General features: G+C 38.8%; 2 protein-coding genes across 5 annotated transcripts in view; one reads left to right on the top strand and one right to left on the bottom strand.

Annotated features, from left to right (window-relative positions):
* CPAP (centrosome assembly and centriole elongation protein) overlaps positions 1-12,035 on the bottom strand; it is a 28,405-nt gene extending 16,370 nt beyond the window's left edge. For all 4 annotated transcript variants that reach the window (XM_075490959.1, XM_075490960.1, XM_075490962.1 and 1 more), the window contains exons 1-7: positions 11,635-12,035; positions 9,575-10,085; positions 7,368-7,491; positions 6,312-6,545; positions 4,954-5,098; positions 3,283-3,388; positions 1,362-2,982 (exon numbers count right to left, since the gene is read on the bottom strand). In XM_075490959.1, coding sequence (XP_075347074.1) covers positions 1,362-2,982; positions 3,283-3,388; positions 4,954-5,098; positions 6,312-6,545; positions 7,368-7,491; positions 9,575-10,000 — 2,656 coding nt within the window. In that variant the 5' untranslated portion in view covers positions 10,001-10,085; positions 11,635-12,035. The remainder of the gene's footprint in view (positions 1-1,361; positions 2,983-3,282; positions 3,389-4,953; positions 5,099-6,311; positions 6,546-7,367; positions 7,492-9,574; positions 10,086-11,634) is intronic.
* A 236-nt stretch (positions 12,036-12,271) lies between these two features.
* The window catches only part of PARP4 (poly(ADP-ribose) polymerase family member 4), a 53,862-nt gene continuing 45,858 nt past the window's right edge, over positions 12,272-20,275 (top strand). Inside the window, 4 exon segments of the mRNA XM_075499197.1 lie at positions 12,272-13,155; positions 16,758-16,890; positions 17,259-17,292; positions 19,569-19,692. Coding sequence (XP_075355312.1) covers positions 16,765-16,890; positions 17,259-17,292; positions 19,569-19,692 — 284 coding nt within the window. The 5' untranslated portion in view covers positions 12,272-13,155; positions 16,758-16,764.

The raw sequence follows: 20,275 nt of genomic DNA, 5'->3' as shown, positions 1-20,275 counted from the left end.
ACTATTTTAGAGATAGTAGTAGTAGCATTGCAAAAAAATTCTACTATTCAAATAACACAGAAGTGACATTTTAAAGCACTCTGCACTATTTACTCAAGTACCTCAAATACTGAGTATATCTATTAACTTTGTAGAACTAAATATATATTAGGAATTGGAATGTGAAGGGCTTCATGTCAAGCTAGAGAAATTAAATGAAGGTATAAGGGCCAAGCATCAAACAGAAAAGTTTATGGTTGTAAGTTTTTCCAAGTTTTATTCACAACAAAGTCTGCTCACACCCATCACCGATGTGAAATCTATTGCAGAGGCCAATAATAGGATTTGTGGGCTTTTTTACCATCCCAGTTTCCTGTTCAGTCACTACTTAACACTCCCAGGGTTTTAACAGTCTGCTTCTGAGTATGCAAGAGAAGAGACTAAATACTGATGTTGCAGTGTAGGTAGTAGCCTCATTCACCCTTAAATGCTCTGAGATTCAGTAAAAAAACCCTACCCCTCTTCCTGCAAACAACATCTAGCAGGCATCTTTAGACAGCCCTACAAAATCAATCCACAAAAGAATAAGCAGAAGTAGAAGCTTTCATATGAACTTCTCATAAAAACCTAAACAGAATCCTAAACATTCACTGGAGCAGCGTTTGAAACCAAGATCTCACCACCTTACAGAGAAGAGATTTAAACACTAGACTATGCCATCATGCTTTCACTGAACAACTGCATTTTTAATGATCTCACATAAATGCAACAGCTTCAGCAGGAGCTTATAGAGGCAGTCCTTCCCCAGACTATAACCATGCGGTTGAAATCAGCTTGAGCAAAAGCAGAAAAATGAATCCACATTTCCCATATTCCACGTGACTTCTCTAGATACTATACTACTGTCGGAAAATACGGACAGGGCTGCCACCTCCTTATATTTGTAGGGGAACAAGCTAACCTAACAGTGCATAGCATTACCCTACTGTGGTGTAAATGCACACTGTCACTGGAAAGGGAGGTACCACTTCATTTTCGGCATGCCTTTGATGCTTTCCTTGATTTGGAAACAGTGATCAAGCAGCTCCAGATCATGTTCAATAAGATGGTCTGACAGAAAACTAGCCTCCAGGAAAAAAAAATTTAAAAATTTAAAAAAAAAAAAAGTTTTCACTGATGATCGTACTCATGCTGCAAGCTGCAGCATGTTAGATCGGACATCAGACATGCAACCAGGAGAGGAGACGAAAGGTGAGAACAGGGCTGTCCCCTGCAGCAGAAGTCTGTACTTTGGTGTAATGTCAGGTTACAGCTTAAGCATTAGAAGGAAATACTTATAATATATGTCTTCTTACAGTTCCTACCAGTTGCTGTTCTCTCACCTCCTGGCTCCTGTTCCACATTTGATTTGATTTCGTGCTCTGAATGACAGCCTGCCTTCTGTTTTGGTTTCAGTGAAGGAAACAGTTTCATCATCAGGTTTGATACAGGAGGTCCATTTGAATCACTGTCCACTGCAGACTCTTTGGACATTTCATCTCCCCTCTTTGTGGCAACTTTTCTCTTTATTGCTTTATCTGGGACAGTTGTATCATTCTTAGTGGAAAAGTCCATCTGTAAAGGTATTTTAGTATATTTTTCAGGTAAATCACTGTTAACATAATTTTCATCAAGATCACTCCATGTTCTTTCATCATCAAACTCAAACTTACTCCTACTTATACAAGACATGCTTCTCTGATAGTCCGGAGCTTTTCTAATCTTTTGCTTTGACAGCGCACTGCAATCTTTGTCTGACAAGCCAAGGTCAGCATCTCCATTTTTGCTTTCTTTGCTCATGTCTGTAACAGAACGTCCATAATCAAAAAATTCTGGATCACTTTCTCTATGGCTCATAAAGGATATCTTAGCATCTTCATTTTCATGCTTTAATGTGGTCTCAAATTCACTCTCAGAATCTGTAGTAGTACCACCATTGCCCTCACCCTTATCTTCATTTACAATCCATTGATTACTTTTTAAAACAGGAGCTGCTGTCATGGAAGAAGCTGAAAATATTACACTGTCCGTTTTATTCAGTGGGTCCTTCATTCTAAAAGCTGTTCCCGAATTTGAGACTGTATGCATAACTGCTCTATCACTTATATTTCCCTGTGTCATACAGTCTGCCTTTTTATTTTTCTTATTTATAAGTTCAACAGCCAGCGCCTTTACTTGCTGCTGTTTTGCCTTGATAGGGGTAGAAGACATTCTACGGCCTTTTAAAGTTTGCTGATCTTGATCTAAGATCCTTTGCACAAATGAGGAATTACTTGAGAAAGATATTTCGTCTGCAGCTTGTTCTAGAAACAAAAATTCATCTAATTCTAGATTCTCTTTTTCTTTTTCTTTTTCCCAGTTTTCCAGCTTATTCTGAAATGAAACTTCAAAAGACAGTTCTGGATCTTTTACAGGGTGACCTATAGGACATTTAGAATTAGAAACGGCACTGGCCAGCTCATGAGACAACTGAGGCTTTTCTGCACTAGGTGATTTGTTTCCAATTTTGCCAGTGTTAGACTTAGCAAATTCTACTACGTTCTCTTTATTTTCTATTTTGTTGTTAATTTCTGATGGGAAATCTCTCATCTGTCCATCATGATTTTTTCCTGGTTGTATTCTTGTTTCTAATGGGTAGATACTTTTTCCATTGTGATTCCTGAGTACCAGGTTCTTCTGAATAGGGCAATGTTTTGCTTTATCAGGGTGGTTATGTTTTTTACACGGTGCAAAAGGGTTCTCAGAAACCCGTTCTTTGCTAGGAGGCATAGTTTTCTTCTGTATTTGTGATCGGTCCACTTTAATAACATTTCTGTCATCTGAAGCCCTTTGTTGACATTTTGGGGTGCTTTCTCCAAGTTTTGTAATTTTAGATTTGGCATTAGTGAATCTTGTTAAGCCTTCTCCTCTTTTCAGGAAGGGTCGTTTGATCACTGGTTTTTGAATGGCTGATCCATTTGTCTCCTGAAAAGGGGTAAGGAAAAGTAAAACACAAAATGTTAAAAAGACCCTTACACAGTTTGAAGATTTCTTCAAATAAACCCCACACAGGAGCAGGAATTTATACAGTACATTTCTACTGGATTTCTAAAGACATCTTAAACAAGTGAAATATTTGGGGCTTATTGTTTTATTTTTAAAAATGTGAATATTGCATTCAGTGTTAGCTTTGGATGCTAGAATCTTCCTTGTACGTTTTTAAAGCACCTACCTCATCTTGGCACAATATATAAAACCCAATAAAGTTAAAAAAACATAGATAACCTGTAACTTCTGGTTTTGCCCCAGACGCTGCTCTTCTAGTTGTATCTGTTCTTCCAGGTATTCTTCAAATGTCTGTTTCTTCTCCTGAATCGCAGCTTTAATAGGTCTAGTGTAATTAAAAAAAAAAAAAAAAAGTCTTACATTTCTGTAACTGTGTTTAACATCACTGCTATTCAAAGACCTAAGGTGTAATTACATAAAAGATGACAAATTATGAGGTACTTTGGTCATTAAGTGTCAAACTTAATCTGAGAAATGCATTGTAACAGTAGCTGTTTATCTTTTCAGAAACGGTTTATGAAATCCCTGCTATAGTTAATATACATATCTAAAAGATACTGTATGCAGCTTCTGCTATTTCTTCTTTCATTGCTTTTCTCAGTGACCCTTTCTTCTGCCCAGACCACCAAACTTTCATTCATATTTTAGTCATACTGCCAATTTCTACAGTATCACCTTCCCACTCAGTAATGCTACTGAGATTGTGTTCCTTATCTCCCCCTTTGATACTCCTCCTCCTTCATAGCCTTGTACTGGGTCTGGCTGGGACGGAGCAAGCTTTCTTCATAGCAGTCCATATGGTGCTGTGTTTCGGATTTGTGACTACAACAGTGTTGATAACACATCAGTGTTTTAGCTATTACTGAACAGTGCCTGCACAGCATCAAAGCTTTCTTTGGTTTTTCCTGCTGCTCCCCCTGCCCCCCAGTAAGTAGGCTGGGGGTGGGCAAGAGGCTGAGAGGGTAAGCAGCCAGTACAACTGATCCGAATTGACCAAAGGGATGTTCCATGCCATATAACTTCATGTTCAGCAGTAACAAACGGGGGCTTGGTCCTCCAAAAGTAGCTGTTGCTCAGAGACCAAGTAGGCATCAGTCTGCTTGTGGGAGGTGGAGACTGACAGCCTTTATATCACTTGGGGTTTTTTCCTCCCCTCTTTTCCTTACTTATTAAACTGCTTTTATCTCAACCCACAAGTTTTCTCGAGTTTGCTCCTCTGATACCCTCTCCCATTCTGCTCTGGGGAACAGAGTGAGCAAGCGACTGGGTGGGTGCTTAGTTGCTGGCTGGGCTCAACCCACCACAGCCTGGAACAAGTATTTCTTGTCTTTGTGATGACCTGGCAGACAAGGCAGAGCTTTCAAGCAATGCCAACCACTACTTTTATTCTATCAACTCATAAACAAAGCTTTTACCATACATGAGAAGGCTTCTGCCACAAGCACTATTATTACTTCTTAGCCATATACAGATGTTTAAACAAGCATAACTCCTGGTAACAAACTAAAAAGTTACAGCCTTACACTCCTCCTTCACATTACTACTTTCACCGTGTAACAGTGGTTAGGAAGCTGTAATAAATTAAATTGGGAACAGTAATTATAACTGCTTATATACTAAGCCTATACTAAAACATGCGTCTAAACTATCATTACCCCAGGTTGCACACACCTCTTCAGCCAATACACAACATCACACCTTTCACAGCATAAACAATTTCAAGCCAGAGCCTCTCTTACTACACGTCTCCACAGTACCTAACAAAATGGAATTCTTGGTTGAGAAAGCTATACAAATTGAGAGTATCAGACTCTTTCAGTCAGGACTCAGAATTCAACCAAACTCTTGTTATCTATTTGATAAAAACTGCATAATAATGGTCTGAATTACCTTTCCTCTGTATTAGTCCACAATTGTTTTTCTCTGCTGGAATTTTCAGAGAGATCTGCTCTTTCCGCACATAAAGGATCAATGTGATGATCTTCACTCTCCATTAATATTTCCATCTTTTGTTCTGGACACCACATGTTTTTTCCTATGAAATTAATAGAAATTTTTTTTTCCTTCCCAACAACAAATCAGTTTTCAGCTCATACTTTAAGCAACATTTGGGTCAGATTAAAACCGGAAGGGAGCTTCACGGTAATGTAACCTGAATTCCTACATAAAATAGTCTGAAGATTTCCCCACATTAATTATTATTTGAATTTGAGCTTTCTTTTTAAAGGAATATCCAATTATGTATTAAAAAATTTCCACAGACCTTAAATAACCCATTCTGATTGTTCATCTTCTTTGCTATTGTTAATTTATGCGTTAAAAATAAAGTAACTAAACAAATTTGGTTTTCTGCTGTACTGAAAAGCTCTCTTATCAAGCTTCTGTTTCCCATGTATATATGTATAAGTTAAGATCAATTTATCCCTTCACACCCTCTTAGACCCAGGCCTCTGATTAAGAGCTTTAAAGCTGGTATGAAGTATGGTGAAATGCAATCTCATATCTTTTCAACAAAACCTCTACAGGTTTTCAGCAATCTTATTAAATTGCTAGATTAAAACCAAAACCACTATTCCAGTCATAGCAGCATAGTAGCCATGCTGGTGCCAATGGTAAAACTGAGGAGGAGGAAAGATAAAGAACTCCAGTGCATTGCTTCTGATGTACAAATAATTTTTAGTCGTATGATGGGATCTCTTTGTCAACCCATCTTGACTCCTAATTCCAGTTCAGTTACTAATCCTCACAATAGAGGAACATCTGAAGACATTCTGTATCCCTGGATAGATTGTTATTTTCCATTTGCCACGTGAAAATGTGGGTACAGTTCAGCCCAAACAATTCAGCTATCCAATATCTGTCATTGTTTGCTATTTTCCCAGTCTTTATCATATATAAGCTTTAGCAGTAAAGATTATATTTTTTTCCTAAAACAGACAAGCATTTCATACAGACAGAAGAACTTGATTTTTTTTTTCTTCCTCGTGCTGTTTTTAACAAAACTCACACGGACATCAACAGGAACACTCTGAGGTCTGTAAGCTGTCTGTAAACCAACCAACAAATCAAGTAAACCAACACTTGTATAAAATCTTCACAATAAGTAGTAGAAATTTATGCTCGATAACTACAAGGGGAAACCCTCCCCACACACATCCCAAGTTATCTTTCTATAAATGACTAACTAGTAATATATTTGTCTTCCTTGTTTTTCAAACAATTCTGCATTTTCAGAGGTGCACCCAGACCTTGTTTCTCACAGGCAGACACTCCTGAAAGACTGTTCTTCAAAGATGAGGTGCATTCTTTGTTGTTTAACTTTTGTAAAAAATCACAGTCTTGTGTATGTGGAGAAACAATCGGAGCATAAGCTCTGTCTTCAAAAGTATTCTGATACCCAGGTGATGGCAATTGGCATAAAGTTGTTAAGCCTGCTGAATGCCCAGGTCTTAGCTTTTGACTTTCAGCCATTAGAGTACAGCCTTGAAATTAAAAGAAAAAAAATGGCTGTGTCATTGTATTTGTATTACAACACCACTGTTCCACAAGAAAAAAGAAATGGCACTGACGAGCAAGATTGATCACCCAGCCTCCATCCTTATGTTACTGATCAAGAATAAGCGATTAGGCGATCTGGGTTTTGTTCTCCTAAAGCTAAGCTCTCAATTCATTTTCTCAGGCAGGCAGAGTGAAAGAAAGATAATCATTTAAGTCAGGTTGGACTGATACTGCCAACAGGAGAAGATAACCCTGCTCAACTCTAAAAGCTTTTTCCAGCCCAGCACTGTCCCCTCCCTTTGCACACAGCAAACGAGACTGGAAAACTGATACAGGTTACAAATGTTTGTTTTTCAATATAGATCAGCTCCCTAGTCTCGTTCAGTTCATCACCTGAACAAATTTGTGCTGTGTCAGCAGAAACAGAGAGGGTCCACTTCATTTGGATACAGTGATAGCTTAAAGCAATCAAAAGTATTGGGAGAAACAGCTAATCAGAAAGGAAACCAACTGTTTGTTTTACACTGTCTTTTATATTTAAAATATCTTATTTGAAACAAGAGCTCCTATCATAGCGCATATTGATCAAGTTACAATTACAGTTGGCCTTTTATAAAAACAGGATAGTATTCCTTCTACAGTAGCACTCAACTTTCAGGCACTGAAGCAATACAGCATTTATCTTTGACTAATCAAGTAGCCTTAAGATGAAGAACACTGAATACACTTTCAGATTTTAACTGGAAAATTAGATTAAATTCTTCAGTTTACTCAAAGTAGATCATATGCTTTCTTTCTCAACTTACCAAGAACTGCTGTCTGGCCAGATACCATGCTAAGTAGCTTCTGCTGCTCTTCCATTAGCCTTTGAAGTTGCTCCATCTGTTGTTTCTTTAGCTGTTCCTGTTTCTGTTGTTGCAATTCTTTCAGCTTTTCAAACAAAAAAATAAATGTATTAGAGGCTAGGTTTACTCAGAATGTACCACAGGATTAGTGTCATCAAGACAACGGGTATTTGTTTTAAAGATGTTCCATTAGGTAAGTGTAACATGAACAAAATTAAGAATATGAAATTCTATGCTAAACAAAAGTTTTGTTTTTTTCTGTCTATGAATGCACATGCTGTTTCCAGTTTGCCCAATTAACAGTTCCACTAGACTTTAATTGACAAATCTGCAAACAGTAGGAATCAGAACACGCATTTCTACTGCATGGGAAAAACATTCAAATTCTGCTCTTTTAACATTAACTTCTACTATGCCGTGTTTTTATTAAAATGTGAAATAATTCATAATAATTAAAGCTTTAGAAAAAGTGTGGGGTTGAGGTTTTTTTCCCCTCTCCAAGATCTCAGTTACAGTGAACAGTACCGATACAAAGGACCAAGAGAGGGGCAAAAGAGCATCAGAGAACATTAAGACTCATGAAGCTGCCTGAAAAAAAAGAATTAAAATACTGATTAAATTTAGTAATCCAGTCTTCATTTTCTTGTGCAGCAGGAGTCCCTGGCCCTGCCTCAAGACCAGCCTCAAGGGCCATATGAAGGCAGGGCATTCTGTAACCTACGAAACCACAGCAATGGGTGGTAGGCCTCCATGCCCATCTCTGTATCGCCAACACACACATACGTGCTAGTTCCAGCTCCTCCAAAGGAAAGCAGGAGGCCTGATGAAACCCTTCCATAGATCAACAATTGGGCCACACCTGTCATCCAACAGGTAATAAAAATTTCCCTTGAATTGTCCTTGTAGTGCCTTAAAATTCCAGTGAAAACAGAAGTAAGGCACTATGCAAGTAGAAGCTGTGAGCTAATAATCAAAATCCAAACATCACCTAAGTCTCATATCAAACACCTTCACTTAATTTATTACAGAATCATAGTTCTACCTGTTCTGATAATAATATCCTCAGAAAACCAAACTGAAAAAAAATCTCATACATCCAAACTACATTCATCATTGCAAGCATCAGATTTATTTTTTTATAATATATTAGATTGTCAATAACTTTCTAAGACAGGAGATTTAACAATTCCTCTTAAGATACCATTAAACCAGCTAATATCTGTCATTTAGCCACTCTTTGATACTGCTGACAATACTGAAAAACTGAATAAATATTTTCCTATCATGTAAAATAGAGGAGAAAACTTTTATAGTATCACATAAGTTGTGGAATTCTACTCTAGAAACTCACACATATGCATCCCCAGACACCCCACTTGAGAGAACAGACAGGGATTCATGCTGAGGTAGCTGCTAGCAGAGTGGACAAGGAGGTAAGTGAGTTCTTAATCCTTAACAGCAAGATCTACTGACATGCCTATGAACACTTTCAGCTAACACAATTTATATCTAGTAATTGGGAAGAGCTACGAGCGAATGTATAGCCAGTTACGGTGGATTAACTGACATGTTTGCATTGGCAAAAACCAATTAATAACATCACAACATTATAATTCCAGGCCTTTTTATCCCAATGTCATGGACACTTCATCACATTCAACACTAACATCTCTCTTCATCTAAACAGAACCAGGTATATGGGTGTACATAGCTACTTTGAGAACTAACAGATGTTGCTATAGATACAAGAACATACAACTTCACCATGTTGTGAATATCTGTGGTGAAGTACTACCGCTGTAATGACCAGCAGCCCATTTCCACAGCTTCAAGTGAAGAAACAACGGAACATTGTAAAACTGTGTGTAAAACACTTTTCCAGGTAAAAAGATTTTGAGAACAAGTACACTGCCACTGAATGCAATTTCATTTTATAGTGGAACCTGTGCCAGCTAGAAACAACAGAAGTTAGACAGACTCTCAATAACTGCACATCATGAGGAGGACACCAATTTTTATGCATGCATAACTGTGACTTGGGCCTTGCTCTTTAAGCTTGCTGTGTTCTATGTGTTGCAAAGAGTTTGCTTACTTCCAGGTATGACAAATCATACCTGGAAACAAAATAAATCTAATTGATGTATGTCAAGGAATTCTAGAACTTTTACCTGTTTAAGCTTTTGTAAGAGTGGATCGCTGTGATCGGATTTATTCTGACCATCCACTTCACCATGGACAAAGTCCGTTTTAGAGGTTTCTGTGTTATATGCTGCTGCTGGCAAAGATGTTTCACTGGTACATTGCTGAAGTGTACAAGTGCTGCCAGACTCTTCTTCACGCAAGGAGTCGTCACTTACAGAACAGCTGTCTGAAAGATGCAACACTTCAACAGGGAAAGCTGTGATGTTTTCAGGTCCAGATAATAAACTTTCTCTGTTGATTTTCAAACTGGTAAAACTAGGATCTAATAAGACTCCAGCACGGGAACTATCGGACATCCAATGTGCAATGAAGTTTTGTTCGCTACTCGGATCTTCAACAGTTGGCATCTTGTAAATTGTATTCCAATTTATTTGCTGATATACCATTAACATAACAATATTACATTATATAGTGTTAGGACAGTAAAACTTTCAAAGTTCCAGGTATTTGGTATGGATGATTAACTACTTTTAGCACCTAGAAATTAAGCAGATAAAACAAAATAAGAAATCCACAATAACAGGCTCCCAGTAAAAGAAAGGTACTCTTATAACCAGCCTAGTGTATTTATAAAAATAAGTCACAATCTGCTTTTCCCTGTGCAATAGAAACAATTTGGACAACTAGGAACAAACACTTTCTGTGGAGGAAGTCAACATAATCCAACTTTTAATCTTATTCTTTATTTGAGTACAGTTAATATCATCTCAAATATTATAAAGCTATGTATAATATTCTCTTCAGTAATACAGAGAGGGATTCAGAATTTTTTTTAAAGTGCCTGCAACAAAAGGAGAGAGGTGATTTGAAGAGTTGAAAGAGAGACTTCCCTCACAGGACCTTCATATGCAAAGTTTCAAATATATCCATCTAAATACAAACATTTTACTGGATATATTTCAATGCAGCACTTATTTTCGTGTCTTCCTTAGTTTCTCGTCAAAACTCTACAACCATGCTGCCTGTTAGCTCCTTCCTCCCAACCAGCTTCTTTCTTTAAATCCATCCAAAAAAAAGTTTGAAGACTGCAAAAGTTTTAGTAATAACCAAATTCCTACAAGTGTCATAGAACATGAATGAAATCAGGTAGGTAGGAGACCCAAAGTGATTTCCTCACTTAGGAAGAAAAAGAGACAGAACTGCTGCCGATGTGGCAAGCAAGAGCCTGACCACTCAGTCCTGCTACCTCAAACTAGTCCCGGGGCAATTAACTCTCCGCCTGCGCATATGGTGTGTCACGGGGAATACAGAGAAAGAAGGGGCCAGGGGACAAAGGACAGACAACCCCAGCAGCCCAGGCTCAACAGTCCTGCTAACCAGGAAATAACTTTTTAAAGCTTCCTTGTTCCCAAGAGAACAGTTCACGCCAGCTCTCGCTTAATTTTACCGCTGCAAAAGGGCTTATGCTTTCAACCAGTTTGAAACCGTGACTAGGAGAAACAGCGAAATTCCCTTAGAAAAATGTTTTTCAGCTGGCTTCTGTTTTGAGACGCCACTGGAAGTTCCCAGAGGTACAGATTCCTGCGTAAGCAAATTCAAGCCTACAGGGTTCACACGCTGTTTTTCCTGTCACCTTTTGGAGACCCTTTCGTGGCAGCCTGCCAGTTTAAAGCTTCCCGTAGTCTCAGGGCAGCAGCACCTTCGTGCCAACCGAAAGAGCTGGCAGGGCTGAAGCTGACCCGTCCCGGGGAGGCGAGGAGGGACGAAGGGATCCCCCCAAAGGTCGCCAGTGGGGAGACAAGCACAGCCACGCTCCTCAACCGAGCCGAGGGGCCAGGCTCGGCGCCTCCCTTCCCTCACGGACGCGGACACCGCCTCAGCCCGCGGCACCACGACGCCCTTACAGAGGACGCCCCGAGCGCGCCGCCGGGTCCCGCCGCTCCCCCGGCACCAAGGCACCCGCACCGCGACAGCTCCGACCCGCGGCCCCTCACAGGTACCGGGGCGGCAGCACCGGCACCGCTCCTCAGGCGCTTCTGCAGCAACACTCCGCTCTGGCCGCTACCCCTCTCCTTCTATTACAAACCTGCCGCCATCGCACAGCCTCCCGGCGCCACAGGCTGGGCACCGCCCCGACGCCGAGCATGCTGGGAGTTGTAGTCCCAAGCCGCCACCTTCCCCGGCCAGCAGCGAGGCGGTTCTTCCGCGCTCGAACTACAGCTCCCAAGAGACTCAGCGGCGAAAAGGCCGTTGATGGGCATCAACAGTGAAGTAGTGCGCCCGCAGTCGCTTCTGCCCCGGTTCCTGGCCGGGGCTGCAAGGGGCGGAAAGAGGCGGCGGGGATCCTGTCAGACAGCTGGGCCTGCCCCTCGCTCCTGAGGACAGCCCCCAGGTGGAAGCGGGTCCCGGGTCCTCCCCGCGTCGCCGCTGGTGGCCCTTCTGGGAGGCGGGGTTTCTCTTCGGGCAGCGCAGCTCCTGAAGAGGCAGGAGGCCGTATCCCCGCAGTGTTCTTCAGCGGCTGTCCCGGCACGGGGTGTGAGGAGAGTCCTGTCTAGTGAGCTGTCCGCAAGCCTTTCGGGGTGTGGCGTTTTCTGCAGGGGTGAGGCTTTGGACTTTTAGTGTGCTTTTATTGCCGCTACTTATGTAGCCGCAATAAAATAATAAGATTAAAATACCCTTTTAATCTTTAAATAGCTGTAGTAAGGGAGGAACGGAAAGATAAATGGGCAAAAAGCATCCCCTGGCTTTCTGACATTTTGTGCTTTAGCCATGCTCTATCTCACTGAGAAAAATTAGTGTTTCCCTCTAAACTCCAGTAAGTGGCAGAGCATCACGTTCCAAAAACTTGCAGTACGTCGCAGGCTAACAATGGTGTTGCATTTGTGGTTCGATCATGAAGTACAAGCTCGTGTGCTTGTGTGAAATCCTTTTGAGGCTATTGGGACCTTATGGATCCACCAACATAAATTAAAATTGTAAGAATTAAACCAGTGATAATTGTCAGCAGTTCCACTTTGCATAACTTCCTTATCTGGTGTTGCAACAACATAGTATTCCAGTTATAAAACTGTTTATCAGCAGTTAATTAATTCTCAACACACAGATTAAATACAATAGTTTTCTACTGATTTTGAATTTTGGAAATTTTGCCATTCAAAAAGAGTAAAGCCAAACACTGATAAAATTCCTTGAGAAGTTTGGTTCTTTAGGGAAATAGAAGAGCGGCTACTATTCAGTGATAGCATTCATCAACAATGAAAGAGAATAAAATCTTCTTCACTCCAGGGAGAGAAAAGCTGGTGGGGACAGACTTTGAACAGGTTTAACCCCCATTTACTGCTCTCTGTCAGGTATTCCAAAGTTCACTTGTGCTTTAACAGTGACAATTTCCTCCTCCTTCTAAATGCAGCGAGGGTTACTGTCCCTTATTGTGCAGTAGACTGCACTTTGCTTGGTTTATTTATTTCACTGGGTTGCTGTCCCTTCGGGCATTTTACGGGGAGGTATGAGTGTGTCCTAGCCCTTCCTCTCCCCCAGGCTCTCCAGTTGTACCTCACGCTGTTGAGGAAGCAGGAAGATCCTTCAGGGAGGGCAGCTGCCTGAGCAGGTGAGTGTAAATGATTTGGCTTCCTCAAAATCTAAAGAGAGGAGTAGTGCACATTTAATACCTCTTGTGCTGGGAACAGAGAAGGGGGGGTGTCTTTGCAGACAGACTTAGAGGAAATTAATCCCTCAAGTTTATGCATTCCTTTCTGCTTACTGGCTGACCTACGGTTTATTTACAGATCAGTTCTCGCAAGAATTTTTTTCTCGGTTCTTAGCAGCTTGATTTTCATAAGCAAATGTAATATAAAATACTTTTATGGAGTTTTGCAGCACATGTAGCTACAAATTTCAGTTGCTTCTGGTGTTTTCCGGATGACATACGGATGTATAGGCAAGGCTGATGCTTGCAATTGGTTGTACGTATTTCATTGCCTTCTAATAACCCTTTTGTTTTGACTGTGCAAATAGAGTTCATTATTTCCTGAGGAGACAACTTCTGGTGATGCTTTAGCAGTATCCAGAATCTGCTTTAGAGAATATATTGAGAAAACTAGTGCACACAGAGCTCTAGTGAAGAGGGAGTCAGTGCCCAAATCTATACTATGGTTATTAAAGGAAGCCTTTGGCAGTGGCACGTTTCCCCATATATATGCCTCAAATTAATCTATCTTGTTTGTGACAAGATTCAAAATAAAGTTGATAAAAGCAGCTTAAAATAAGACTTTATATCACAAAGTAGAGCTTCTTAAAGGTACAGTTTCCCACAGAGCCAAGTTACAACAAGGCTTTGTAAAAGATTGTAAAAGATTTTTATCACCTCAGATAACATAGAATCATGTGAAAATCTCTTAGTTAGAATATGGAGAGTTTTTTTTCTGTGTGAGCAGAAAGTACTTTTATGCCAAAAGCACTGCTAATGCCATAAAAAAAACAAAAACAAGAGCCACAAAATATAGGTGTATATAATGACCTCATGTGCCCTTTGATCAGCTATCTGCCTGACCTAAATGCACGTATTGCCATTACAGAGATGCCAGTTCTGTCAGGTGTATAGTGCAGTAGATTATTTGGGCCCTTCCTGTAGATTACCTTTCTGAGATAAAATTATACAGACATGTATAAAATTGTGTCTGATAGTGTTGATTTTCCAGGTTTTCATGAAACCCCAAATTCAAATGAATTATGTTGCTCTCTCTCCTTGACTAACTACTTCTTATTTTTTTAGCTAATAATTTAAGTTATTCCATGGTAGCTGACCATCTGATTCCTTTTTTACTGCACTGAAGAACAACTTTACTTGCATACATTAAAAATCAAATAGGCCATAGAGTAAGAAAATAAATACATTCCTTAAATGTACTATAGGTAACACTCTAAATCTCACCCTAAAATTACCTCAGGCTAATGTGGTTTGGGTTTGTTTGTGTTTTTTTTATCTGAAACTTTATCCTAATAATCTGCTGTAGCCTTAGGTCCTTGATAAATTAATCAAACAATAAGCTTACATTGGATTGTGAAGTGCTGTTGTCAGTGCCATTTAAACATTTCCTCTGCATTGTTACTGTCTCTTGGTTTATTCTCTCTCCATACTACAGTGGAATCTTACTGCACGGTTGATGTAAAGGTTTTGTTGACCTTGTAAAGGCTTTGGTGCAATTTGACCAATGCTAATTTTTAAGGCAGAAGAACCTATTGGGTAATTAAAGTCTTTGGTTTTAGTCCTAAGAAACTAGTATAAACTGTTCTAATGAATGTTTCCTAATTTACATAAACATAGTGCAGAAAAATGTGAATTGGTAAATGAACGCAAGTAGTACAAACATCATCTGCTTTCCTTTTTGTGGTCTTTAATGTAGGTGGTATTTATTTATAGAAGTAGGAGGATAGTTTAATCAGAATTTGCAGTGTATGTGGGAGCTCTCATTAAGTTGGAGAAAGGTCATTTTTGCTCTGAATGGCCTCCCCAAGAGAGAGGGCACTTAATATCAGACATCTTTGGCTAACACAAGAACTGCTTTCCTTTCACATTATCTTTACTTCCGAACGAGCAATTTCTTATTTGTTCTGCCTCATCCTGTGAGTCCAGGATGGAATTTAGAGAGGCCAAGTATTCTAGAGTGTCAGTGTCACACCCATTTACCACAGTTATCCACAAATAAAATTATTTGGCCTTAAGTCACTGTGGGGAAATTTACATCATCAAGTAGCTTTTCCAGAAATACAAATAGAGTAAAAACAAAGTCTTTACCAGCAACACTGATACTAACCCTCTGGATGAGATATGGACATGGTGTACTGGGATCCAAAGAATCATTGGCAAAAAGAATTTATGACCTGAATATTTTATTTTACAAGCATATGTTCTCTTCATGCTAGTTATTGTAGCGTTAGCAGTGTGTGTGCATTAGCGGTTTGGCTTGGAGCAGCAATGCAATTTTAAGCCAAATCTTTTGGTTGTCAAGAGCTGCCTTATGTTGATTAAGTTCTCAAAGTGGTTTTGAGGTGTACCCTCTGAATGCCTTTCAGAGAAAACTAAACTGGGCGCTGTGCTTCAAATAAGCTTAGTGGGAGCATTGGTTTTGGCTTCTGTCTGAACCCACCCTGTCATAAGGACCTCTGGCTTGTACTTAACACCCATTTACCACTGAAGGGCTCTGAAACCCTAGAAAGCCTGTGACATGGTGAGGAGCTCATATACTATATAAAGAGCTCAGTGCTCTGTATAGTGGTCTCATTTACACTATAATTATTCTCATCAGTTTTTAAAATAACTTTACAGTCATAGGCATCCAGGAAAATAAATATACATTGATGATACATTTTAATCACTTAAGCCAGATGCTGCAGTTATATTTTGTTGTCATAAATTCTACTCCTGTTTAAATAAAACTTTACCAGCCTCTCTTATCTTAGCATAGTTTGTCACAAATTACATGCAGCTGATTTTCAATCCAGTTGTTTTACAGACAAATTAGGTTGACACTGCTGAGAAGAGTAGTCCCCTTACTTCCATCTCTTCCCTACCTCTCCATCACTTCCACTGCTACACTACTCCTTTTTGTAAATCTTTGTCATAGGCCAGAGGGTGAATTCAATCAGAAAACTGATCTGGATTAAAACTAGCCTCTTGGTTTTGGGGGTTTTGTTGTTGTTGGGGTTTTTTTGCTGTGTTGGATTTAATCTGAATCAGTTTTCCAACTTTCTTTTTAAATGTTGTGGGGTGAGGTTTTTATGTTTACAGATTATAGATCAGTGAGTGGAAGCATGAAAAGCAGTTTACATTCTTGAAAAAGAAGGTTATTTTATAATGGCACTGTGGGAAAGGGGAACTGAAAGAGAGGTTGTTCCAGTTTAAATTAAGATAATTACACATTACTAACAATGGGTATTAGCAGCAAGAGATCAAGACAAGAGTTTAGTAGTTAGTTCAAGCCATGGCTTCACTGAAAATGTAGGTCACACTAAATTTTCCACATAATTAAAAAAAAAAGAATAAAACTGATTAAGAGATGTTCTGAGTGGATCTGATCACCATGCTAATAAAATGGGATTTGTTTTGGAACTTGTTAGAGTTGCAAAGGATATATTTGGTGAGAGACTACTTAGGTGGGAATGAAAGTTTGCTCAGCCAAAAAAAAAAAAAATTCTTTTCTCTTTTAACAGGAGGGCAATGGCAATCTTTGCAAACTGTGTGTTCGTTATTAAAGTTAAATACTCAGCCATTCAGGAGAAGAGCAGGCTGAAAGCATGCATACAAGAAAATGGTGGAGTAGTTAATTTTGTGCTTAATCACAAGGTAAGTTCCAGATTTATTTCTGAGATCTCAGTAGGAAAATATCAAGTGGTGTAAGTGTTGTAGAGTGTTAATCTTGCCACATGTAGAGAAATAAGAACTGTAGAGATTATGTCTCTGTTCAATATTTAAATGGAAATATTCAGTTTACATTTTTAATGCATCTGGGTCTGTAGTACTGAAATGTCACATAAAAAAATCAAGAGTAATATTTTCCCTCCACAAAAGAACCAGGGAGGTTTTCTCCCTGGATAAAATTGCCATGCTGTTTTTCTTCTCTCATCATCAGAGAGGGGAAACTCTGAATAAGGAGGTGCATCACTGAATTGGGTTTTGGTTATGTTATTGTTAATGCAAGTATTTGATTACAGAGTGAGGAAAAGATGGTTGTAGAGTTAGAAGTCTGTGATACTGCAGTTTGTTATTTAAATACAGCTTTTTAATATATATTGAACACGCAGCATGGATAAATCAAGGAGCCTGTTTGCATGACATGCACAGCAATGAAATCAGTGGGCTGCATCTATGCTGGTACATTACATGCCTAGGAATGCTCACAGGGCCTGTGGCCAGCTGGCATGGCTTGGCCCACACCTATACTAGTGAGCTCTCTTTGTCCTCAGGACTGAGTGTTCATATCCGAACTGCCTAATGGGAATGGTCATGGTGATGATCTGTCTCCCAAACCATGCCTGGAAACTGGGAGGATGTGAGTTGGCAGAAGGTGGAAGTGTGCTGAGGAACATGCTAATGCCTTAACAATATAAGTATTCACATGCCAGTGACAGGGAGTTATCTAACATTATCTAACTTAATAGTGAAGGCATAATACCTGACATTTATTTCCTCCTTGCCATAGCTAGTAATTACAGCAATAATATTGTCATATTAGAGTGCTTACTTCTAATCCACCTCGGGGAGAAGGTAATGCATTGTATTATTATTTCAATTTTTTGTTTTCTCTGTATACAGTTTTTTAATTTTGAGAAGAATATGATTAAATAAGTTAGTTTCTCCCTCTCACTCTTGTGTAACATTTCCTAATATAACATTGGGTGAATAACTTTAAATCCTACTATTATATATAGCTCCCATAGGTGATTGCCATTTTACAAATACCAAAAATTGTATACGCTGTCCTCAAGAGTCTGCAGGTTAAATTGTGCATAACGTAAGTTGTTGACATTGAAGGAAAAAGAAAGGAATGTGTGAAGAAAAGGAATGATGCAGGTACATTATCATCTTGTTCAGAGCCCAGTAGTTTTCTACTACTGAATTTAGAAGATGAATATTTAGAATCAGCTTTTAAGAAATTGGCAACCATGGAAACTGGCAATAAAATTGATTAAAAAATTAGATTTTTTCAGAAAAGAAATATTAGTTCCATTCTGTGGAGTGTTTCCATTGATTTTTTTTTTCTTTTAATGAAACTTCAAATAAGACTTTAAGTTGGAAGTGTGGATAAAATATTAAAAATAACAAAAAAAGCTACTCCAGTGACTGTCTTTATTTGACTCCACTGGAAAAAAAATGACAGTAACCTGGAAGTTTTAGTTAATTTCAACAGAATGCAGTGGGTTTTCAATGCCTTTGTATCAGAAAGTATTATGTTTTGAAGTCAAAATTATGAGAAAATAGGATAGCTAGAAAATAAGATAGCCCAGGTTAACATGGGCTAGAAATATTTAATGCAACATAATTAACACAGAAGAACTTCAAGCATTCCAATACGTAACATGGTTCAGATGCAAACAACTATAACTTTGTGTAGAAGGAAAAAAGATAAATGTTCATTTTAATGCTGTGAGACAAGCCAAAGAACGTGAAAAAAGAGACGAGAAAGATAATTCTATTTAATGTGTACAGTAGGCAAAAATTTATCATCCTGAAAGTTATTAGTGTTTTAATTCTCTTTTTTTTTTCTTCCTAGTAACTATGCTTTTTATTTCCTTTTACTTTTGCATCTCTTGCATTTTACTGGGTGCTAGTCTTTCCTTTCAGTATTTTTAAAAGTAATTACTTGTGACATAGTACATTTTATTTTATGAACGTTCTCATGTCATGAATCAGTACAATTTTCAGAACTATATGTAAGAATGAGAATCAGGACCCCTGCATTTCTATGTTTGCTGTGTCATTGAGTCTGTTAGACAAATCTGATTTTGCACAGCAGAGGCCGTGGGCATTCATGGCCGAAGCTGGGTAGATACATTCAGTAGCAATCCTAAGTAGTTTTAAGCTAAAAGTAAAACTTAATTCATACACTATATCTATACAACTTAAAAAAAAAAAAGAAAAAGCGCAAACCAAACCAACAAACAAAAACCTGCAAAACCAGCGTGAGCCATGGAGGAATAGTTCTCAGGCTTTAAGGTCAAGTGGCACAGTGTAGCTCTCAGCTACGTGCCCTAATTCTTTTTCCCCTTCCTGTCACAGAAGTCAGGGTGGCAAAGTGCCTGGAGGGAATAAGCACTGGCATAGCCCAGGGAGGTACTAATTCTAGCAGTGTGGCAGCTGGGGCAGTTGCACTTCAATACTTGACTCTATATCCTGCCAGTTACATGGCTGAATAAAATGTGACCTTACAAGCTGTTAACTTGTTTCAATGTGTAAAATTATTTTTATTAATATTCATCAGTTAAATTAGAGAAATTAGAAGTAAATAAATGTTTTGACTGCAGATGTGGGAGACCTGTCATCTGCTGAAAATAAAAATGCCACAAAGAAAAATGAAAACAATGATTCCAGCCTTACTGTTATTGAAGACAGTGAGAGAAGAATTGAGTCAAAAGTGGGGAATCTCAGGTAAAATAAAATTAAATTAAATTAAAAATATATTTTGATACATCTATGTTGATATTTCTGTAAATTCAAAACAAAACAAAAAAACCCCACTTCTCAATCTGTTTCAGTGACTTCTGGAGACAGCTCTCATTATCTTAATAATGCAGTGGAAGATAAAATTATTCTTTCTCCATTTTCTATATTCTGTGTGGATGAATTTATAATGGCTTCTTTTTTTTTTTTTTTTTTTTTGCCTTTGGATCTGACTGTGGAAATTGATTTTACATTTTTCCATCTCAGTGTACACCTACAGTCCAGCTCCCTAATACATGCAAAGCTTCTACCAACTCAGCAGGCATTAGTAAGGCTCAAGCTTTATTATTTTCTGCTTGGAGCTCTGTCTATCCTCACAATTTTTTTCTTTTTTTGGTTCACGTGGGTTTTTGCAATCCAGTCCCTTTCATTGTTTTTAGAAGTGCTGAGCATATCTTTCTCCCATGAAAATTCTTGGGAGAGCTGAAAATCAAGATAACTGAGACTGCTCTTAGTTGATAGGGAAGCAGTATTGTGATAATTGTTTCTAATTATTGAGTTAAAGGAACAA

This window comes from Mycteria americana, chromosome 1 (genome assembly GCF_035582795.1).
Source record: "Mycteria americana isolate JAX WOST 10 ecotype Jacksonville Zoo and Gardens chromosome 1, USCA_MyAme_1.0, whole genome shotgun sequence".
NCBI lineage: Eukaryota > Metazoa > Chordata > Aves > Ciconiiformes > Ciconiidae > Mycteria > Mycteria americana.
This window is presented reverse-complemented; position numbering and strand designations above follow the sequence as displayed.